This window comes from Tamandua tetradactyla, chromosome 7 (genome assembly GCF_023851605.1).
Source record: "Tamandua tetradactyla isolate mTamTet1 chromosome 7, mTamTet1.pri, whole genome shotgun sequence".
Taxonomy (NCBI): Eukaryota; Metazoa; Chordata; class Mammalia; order Pilosa; family Myrmecophagidae; genus Tamandua; species Tamandua tetradactyla.
The window spans coordinates 119,207,838-119,215,991 of record NC_135333.1 but is presented as its reverse complement, the minus strand read 5'-3'; the positions used below and the strand labels follow the sequence as shown (position 1 = coordinate 119,215,991).

The 8,154-nt window shown below is 33.0% G+C and overlaps 1 protein-coding gene across 1 annotated transcript; it reads left to right on the top strand.

The window, feature by feature from the left end:
• Positions 1-5,984: 5,984 nt before the first annotated feature.
• Positions 5,985-6,944, top strand: LOC143690622 (olfactory receptor 6C1-like). Its single transcript, XM_077168261.1, has one exon. It carries the CDS (start codon positions 5,985-5,987, stop codon positions 6,942-6,944), a length of 960 nt encoding a protein of 319 aa, XP_077024376.1.
• Positions 6,945-8,154: the final 1,210 nt, after the last annotated feature.

Here is an 8,154-nt window from a genome sequence, read left to right as displayed (position 1 = left end):
ATATATAGAATTTGTAAACAAATTCAACTCAACAACAAAAAGACAAACAACTCAATTAAAAAATGGGTGAAAGACATGGACAGACAGTTTTCCAATATGGCAGCAGTACTCACAATTTTCAATGGATGGAGGTTGCCTAAGAGTATATTGACTGATGAACAGAAGAGTGAACTGTGGTGTATACATATAATGGAATATTAAGTAGCTTCAAGAAAGAATGAACTTGTGAGTCATGCAACTAGGTGGGTGGATCTTGAGGACACTATTTCATTAAATAAGCCAGAAATGAAAAGACAAATATTATAACACCCCACCACTATGGACTAACTATATTATGCAAACTGAGAATTGAATTTGAGGGCATAGGTTATCAGGCGAAGGCCGTTACCAAGGTTGGTAGATTGTAAATTATTACAGCTGTCACTTGTTTTCTGAAGTTGTAACTTTTATTCCTAAATTCTGAGATGCTGTGCTCTTTGTGTATAACCTGATCATTCCCTGGAACTTTGAGTATCTATGAGACACCAGACACTCAGGGCTAGAGTTCTGTGGCTACAAAAATTAGCATTACCCCATACAGCAACTGTAAAAACACTGAAAATATGATCAGACTTTAATTAGAGATATGAATGAAATTGCTCTGGGTAGGATGAAAGTAAATCAGATTAAAAGATAAAGGATGATATTGACTGTATTTTGAAACCTCAACTTCTGTGTCAAACCAGAGAAAGAGACATTTATTTGGTGCTGTGGTAGTTATATTCAGTTGTCAACTTGGCCAGGTGAAGGTACCTAGTTCTGTTGCTGTGGACATGAGCCAATGGTATATGAACCTCATCTGTTGCTTATTACATCACAGTCAACTAAGAGGCATGCCTGCTATAATGAATGATGTTTGATTTAATTGGCTGCTGTGTAAATGAGAGAGCTCAAGGTAGCATAGCCCAAGCAGCTCAGCATACCTCATCTCAACACTCGCAGCTCAGTCCAGGTCTTTGGAGATGCAGAAAGAATCACCCCGGGAAAGTTTTTGGAACCCAGAGGCCTGGAGAGAAGGCCAGCAGAGATCACCCTGTGCCTTCCCACATAAGAAGGAACCTCAGCTGAAAGTTGGCTGCCTTTCCTCTGAAGGACTAACAAAGTCCCCTTTTATTAAAAGCCAATCCATCTCTAGTGTGTTGCATTCTGGCAGCTAGCAAACTAGAACATGTGCAAAATTTATATTTTTGGTACCTCACTAATTTAACTTCTATAGACTGCTTATTGTTACACTATAACTACACGGAACTTTGAATAGGGAGTGAGATCTTATTTGTTTGTGCAGGTTTGTATCCTGTCCTGACACACCCCAGAATTATCTTGGCAGAAGATTTAAAAATATTTATAATGTCCCTTTGAGGGACTAGTAAGTCAAATCCAAAAGCACAGTATTGAAATATCCATAAAATTATAGTTCATTTACTCTTTTTAAATTTTTGCAAGTTATTTTTTATGGTCATACTTTAGAAATGAGGAAAATAAGGCTTTAACTACTTTTTCAAGGTTACAGCACAAACAGATAGCCAAGCTTGGATATGAACATATTTCTCTAGGACATTAGACTCCATATTTTTTACCACTACAGTATACTGCCTCCCATTAATATCTTTGGAATGTTTCAGACCCTTATATATCAAGCTGAAAATAAAGAAACATTTTACCTCCTGAAAAAAGCAAAAGTTGTCTATAATTGCAAGTGACAAATTATATACTTATATTAAAATGGCTCTTTTGATAGACATTCTGATTATATTGATTTACTATGATAGAGCAACTAAACCAAGAGCCTCAAATTACTTGGATCTCAAAATATAATTTTATTAGATATTATCATTGACAGAATAATATAGGCAATTTTCCAAGTAAAATGTCATTGTATTTTTTGAACAAGCTTTGGAGAGCAAATGAATCAGGAGAAAAAATAGAAAATATTAAAAATATTATTTGTCATCAAACTTCGTATAGAAAACAAACTAAAAAACAATGGGATCAGTGGAATATATTACTTTGGTATAAGAGAGTAAGTATGCTGGTAAAGTTACTCTCATTATATCTTTACCTCATTATTCATTTTATTGCTCTATATTCAGTGTTTTTAAAATAAAATTTATGTGCTACTTCACAGTTTAGAGAGCCACTTTTACAAAGACATTTCATATATGAGGAATAAACTGACATGTTTATATATAAGAGTAAGTCATACCAGTAATTTATTCACCAAAAATAAGCAAGCAACAACCAAAAATGGCCTGGTCTTTAGAAAAACCTTAATTTTGGGAATTCAGGAATCCTCTTATTTAGATAGTATATGAAAATTCCATGTGCTGGCCTACTGCTTAAGCCCTTTCTCTCCCTTTGGATTTTGTTCCCCAAGCTTCTATTCCTATTTTGATAGTAATGTTTGTTTTTTGATAATCCTAGGTGTATTTTTCTCTGAGTTCTTGTTGTCATATTTGAGTCACTGAAATAATTCCCCTGAGCCTAGGGCACATATGGTCAATAAAACACCATTTGGGCCTATGCAAGTTAAACTCCATATAGAAATCATGTTCAGAAAGGTTCGAAGTAACTACTTTTGTTTCTTCTTCTCTTCACTACTTTTGTTTCCCATTACTACAATGGGAAATATATCAAGGATTATTAGCTATAGAAATAAAATAATTTCAAATGTTTTGAAAGATAATGCTTTTTAGAAATACTGTTTCTTGACCTAAACTGAAACAGGTGATCATTTTGTAATTTCAGCCAGTCAACCCAGTGCCCTCGTGTGACAAACAGAGGTAAGAGTGGAAAGTGGAAGCCAGTGAAATCTTCCCTTCTCTTAGGACTAATTAATTTTTAGCTCAGCTTTTCATCAGATTATATAGATTAATTTGGGAATGTTATTATTTCTGCATATATAAGCATTGTGGAAAATGAGTATGCTTATACTTCCTCTTTATTGTAATAATATATTTCTATACTATTCATCAGGAAATCACTTTCTCTGTGTTTGGACTTCTTCATGAAATACTGACATTTTAGTCTTATGATTAATAACTAGTACAGGCCTTATTTTAGGCAGAAACAAGTTAGAATTTAACTTCTATCATTCACTGTCTGTTTGATCTTGTTTATGTTACTTAACTTTTCTCTGTATGTTTCTTTGACTCTATTGCATGTTGTGTTGAGTAAATGAGATAAAGTATATAAAGCCTTAGCATTGTCTTAAATAAGTACCCTTAAAAATAGTAATTAGCATTTTATATTAAACCTATCTCTATCAAATATGGGAAATGATTTTAGTTTTTAGAATAAAAATATAATGGAAAGAATTCATTTATTTATAGTAAATCAATACATACTACAATACATAAAATGTTTTATAACTTACTTTTCCTTTTGTTTAAGTTATCCCTCACAATAATTCTATGAATTTCTTTTAAAAAAAAAAATGTTAAAGCTCAGAGAGTTATGTAATCGCCCAAAGTGACAATTATGTGGTTGTGTTGCATTGTAAATCAATTTCTCTCTGAATTCGAAGCCCGTGATTTTCCCAACATTACCATAAATTGTAAATTAATAGTAAATCCTGATGCCATACTTTTCATAAAAATTATTTTTCTCTTCTAAATTAAAAATTATCTTCAAGTACAGATAATTAACAGAGAAAATAAGGGTATAATAGAAGTTCACTATGAAAGATTTACAGATTTTGAAAAAGTTCTTTGGGGATTGCTGGTTTTCTGTCATTGTTTGTATTCAGCTGAATGATCTGACTTTTGGGATTCATATTCAACCATTCTGTAGAGAAAAAGCAGATTCCAACATGCTGTCCATAATTCACTCTACAAAAGAACAAGGAAAAGTAATCTCTCTGTCCTTAGTAGGCCTTTAAATTGAGATGTTTCTTTAGATAGGACAATTTGGGGAATGTTAATTTTATTTTTCTCAGGAAGGCCATTCTTAAAACTTACTATAGAATAGCAGAAGTTTCCTAATATGCCCTGAAGTTCATTTAAATTAATTGCACTTAACACAATGACAAATATTTGTTTATTGAATTAGTTGATTTTCACTTGCAATGACCTACTGGCCTGATTCAACAGGAAGATATCCACGGTAGATAAATATTCATAGAAAGAAAAACAATAGAAGAAATATGAAGCATATTTTCATCTGTCATTCATGACTAGGGAAAAATGTGGTTGAGTAGCTAGGAAGGAAAGTCTGATAATTATTTCTTAGAATCTGAGAGATTTTCTTCACCACTCTACTTAAATCCATCTCAGAAATGGTTTAAGGATCAAAGAGTCATATACAGGTGTTAATTATAGAGGATTGTTAATTAAGAACAATTCTTGTGTGATCGTGTGTGTGCGTGTGTGCATATCTCCATATATATCACATACTTGAATTGCTATAAATGTATTTACAAAATATGTAAATACTTCCCCTCTCTTGTAATGTCCATTCCTCCTAATGGTGTCCTTAAGTCTGTTTTCTCCAGTTCCTGAGGAATACCAAAAGCAAATGTTCATGCTGTCATCCTTTCCCAATACAAGGACTGCCATTCGTCTAAGTTGGAATTTTCCTTGCATCAAGCAATTTGTTGCTAACCAATGAAGTAAGTGAAAAGAGAATTTAGGCAGTTAAGTTTTAAAAAGACAAGAAAACAACTTGAGAGACTTCACAGTATTACAATGCATTATGCACTATAGAATCAGGAAATCGTTATCTAATCAGGAAATCTTTATCTTGAAATTATATAGTTTATTACAGAAACTTTTCTTTTGACATTGAAAAATCTTTACTATTTAATTAATATGCACAGGATGTGTGATATGATAATGGACTGGTTCAATTTCTGGAGGCAAGTTGTAGTGTCACTTGAAAATGCATTATCATCAGTTTTGTTATAAAGGAAAAGAAAATAAAGGGCTTTCAAGTGCTATCTTAATGATTGATTTGAAGATGTTGAGGAAAATAGGGTTTCTAATGAAAAGTGAATGCTGAAGTAGATAAAAAGAAAATATAATGATGAAAAGTAGATTGAAAATACAGAGAAAATAATTAAAAATCAGCTTAGATGGAAGAAATTTTGAAGGAAAAATATTCTGCGAATAATGATCTATTTTACGTATATTGTTAGGTAGATAATGTTTTATTTAGATATTCATAAAAGTTGGTTTCTTCAGCCATGAAACTCCATTCTCTTAAATTTCTGTACCATCTTTACTCTACTCTCCATGCTCTACTATCTTAGTTTAGCCATGGCAATAAATTCAGATTCTGTGACTTCAGATGAAGAGTGAGAGATTGAAAATGGTAGCTGTCAGTCAGGCTGAAAACTTAGAAATTTAGCACATAATTAAATATTTAGCTCTCTGATAAGTTTCAGATTTTGGTGGAGACCCCATTTAAGTGACCAATTTGTTGACACATTTGATTTCTGAATGGTATACCTCTAAATAATGCTAAATGTTACCCAAATTAGGAAAGAACACTGTTGTTGTAATTGGAGAAATGACAACAAGGAATTTCCAATGAAAAGAGAACCCTTCAGGCAAATCTTATTAAAACTTCACATGCAGTCTATCTATTCCTATACTTTGAAATATTCAGACAGGCCAAGGGTAAAATCCTTGCTCTATCCATTTAATGGTACATGATTTGGGGAAGATTAAAAAAAAAAACTTTTTAGCCAGAATTTCTGATAGGGAAAATGAGAATTTTATGAAGAAATATTCTATGTCAAACACATGGCCTCCATGTGGTAAATACTTACTTTAAAAAGGGTAAACTATTATTTTTAGGTTATTTTAAAGTTCTCCTAAAATGAAAGATTATGGCACAATATGTTTACTTTTAAAGAAAATTTGGGGGGTGTGGTTGAATAAATCCCCTTTTCTTAGGATATTCTCATTGTGTTTTCTCTGATAGATTTCACAAGAATAAAAACAAAAATGAGAAACTACACAGAAGTAACAGAGTTTATCCTCCTCGGATTGTCAGGTGACCCAAAGCTCCAGGTCATGATTTTTGTCTTTCTGCTCCTCACCTACATGCTCAGCATCACGGGGAACCTGACCATTATCACCCTTACGCTGCTCGACTCCCACCTCCAGACGCCCATGTATTTCTTCCTCAGGAATTTCTCCCTAATAGAAGTTTCATTCACAACCGTCAGTATACCCAAGTTCCTGGGCGCCATTATTACAGGAGATAAAACCATTTCCTTTAATGATTGCATGGCTCAGTTCTTTTTTTTCATTCTCTTGGGGGTCACTGAATTTTACCTTCTGGCTGCCATGTCTTATGACCGTTACGTTGCCGTCTGTCAGCCCCTGCATTACGTGACCATCATGAATCGTCGAGTCTGCGCGTTGCTTGTCTTCTCTTCATGGCTGGCGTCGTTCTTAACTATATTTCCATTGTCCATGCTATTCATACATCTTCATTACTGTGGTTCTAATCTTATTGATCATTTTACCTGTGATTATTTCCCCTTGTTACACCTTTCTTGTTCAGACACGCAATTCCTAGAGAAAATGGGTTTTGCCTGTGCTGTGTTTACTCTACTGTTCACTTTGTCATTAGTAATCCTATCCTACATGTACATCATCCGAACAATTTTAAGGATTCCTTCTACTAGTCAGAGGATGAAGGCCTTTTCCACTTGTTCCTCCCACATGATTGTCATTTCCATCTCTTATGGCAGCTGCATCTTCATGTACATTAATCCCTCAGCAAAAGAAAGGGTGTCGCTAAGCAAGGGAGTAGCTGTGCTAAACACCTCTGTGGCCCCCATGCTGAATCCCTTCATTTACACCCTACGGAATCAACAGGTTAAGCGAGCCTTCATGGACATGGCAAGGAAGACTGTATCTTATATAAGCAAATGCAAAATAAAGGTATTGCCATAAATTAGAATGATTAAATAGTTTTTAAAAACAAGTCTTCTCAAAAGTCTATTTACATTCACATGACATTCCCAGTGTTATTTTTCATTGTTTACACTTTTATAGCCAAAGGGCCTCTAAGGATGTTGAACATTGAACTAGAGATAGAGACAGAGGTACAGCAAAGATAGAAAGTTATATTTTTTTCAATTGAAATTCAAGTCTTTCTATCATGCATGTCTATTGGGCTAGTCTTACTACTTCATAACTACAGGACTGATGTCTTCCCCTTCTAAACATTTTTTTTAATTCCAAGTTATTTCATTATAATTCTTATATAAAAAAGGGAAAGAAAAATTTTTATAAAGATTTCCTCAGGAAAATACTATTTCTGGGTTTTCAGGAGATCAAAAAAACATACTTAACATTATTTGCAATGGACTATGAAAAGACCATAAACATATATGACACTCTTTACAGGGTATTTCACGTAGGTCTTTTGCACATTTTATTCCATTTAGTAACTATGTGAAAACAATACAATTAAAATAAAAATGTAATTATATTTGATTGAGAAATCAAAAGAACATTTCTCATTACCATTTAAAAATTTGAGCCATAAATTTATCAATTTATAAAACAATTATCTATATTGTTTTATAAATTAGTAAAACTATCAAATAGATCCCGATATTTTATAATTTCATAATTACCACATACACAATACCAATTCATTGATATGGCATTTTCTGTGGCTAATTTTTTGGGGTGGTGGTGGTGGTGCATGGTCCGGGAATTGAACCCGGGTCTTCTGCATGGAAGGGGAGCATTTTACCACTGAACCACCCGTGCACTCTTCAGTGATATATTTAAATAAATGCTTTTGTGACATATTCCTTCCAACAATAAGTGGCTAAGTTTTATAACTTTCTCATGTATGTGGAAATTTTTTGCATAACAGAACATAAACCTATTCATTTATATTGCTTAATGAAGTGGCAATCATAACTGAATATAAATAAAGTAGCTAACAACAGCAAAAAATAACTATATAGAAAATTGAGAATTCTTTCTTTAAGAAAAAACTTTGGTGATCACTCTAATTTAAACATTGAATTGGGGGAGGGTTAATTTTTCTTAAATTATGCTGTTTGACCATTGTTTTTATTTGGTATGTATAGAGTTTTAATGAAGTCAATAATATCAGTAATAACTCTTATTATTAAGATTTTCA

Excerpts from the sequence above, each read along its gene's own strand:
- LOC143690622 (XM_077168261.1), top strand. The coding sequence starts at position 5,985 with ATGAGAAACTACACAGAAGTAACAGAGTTTATCCTCCTCGGATTGTCA.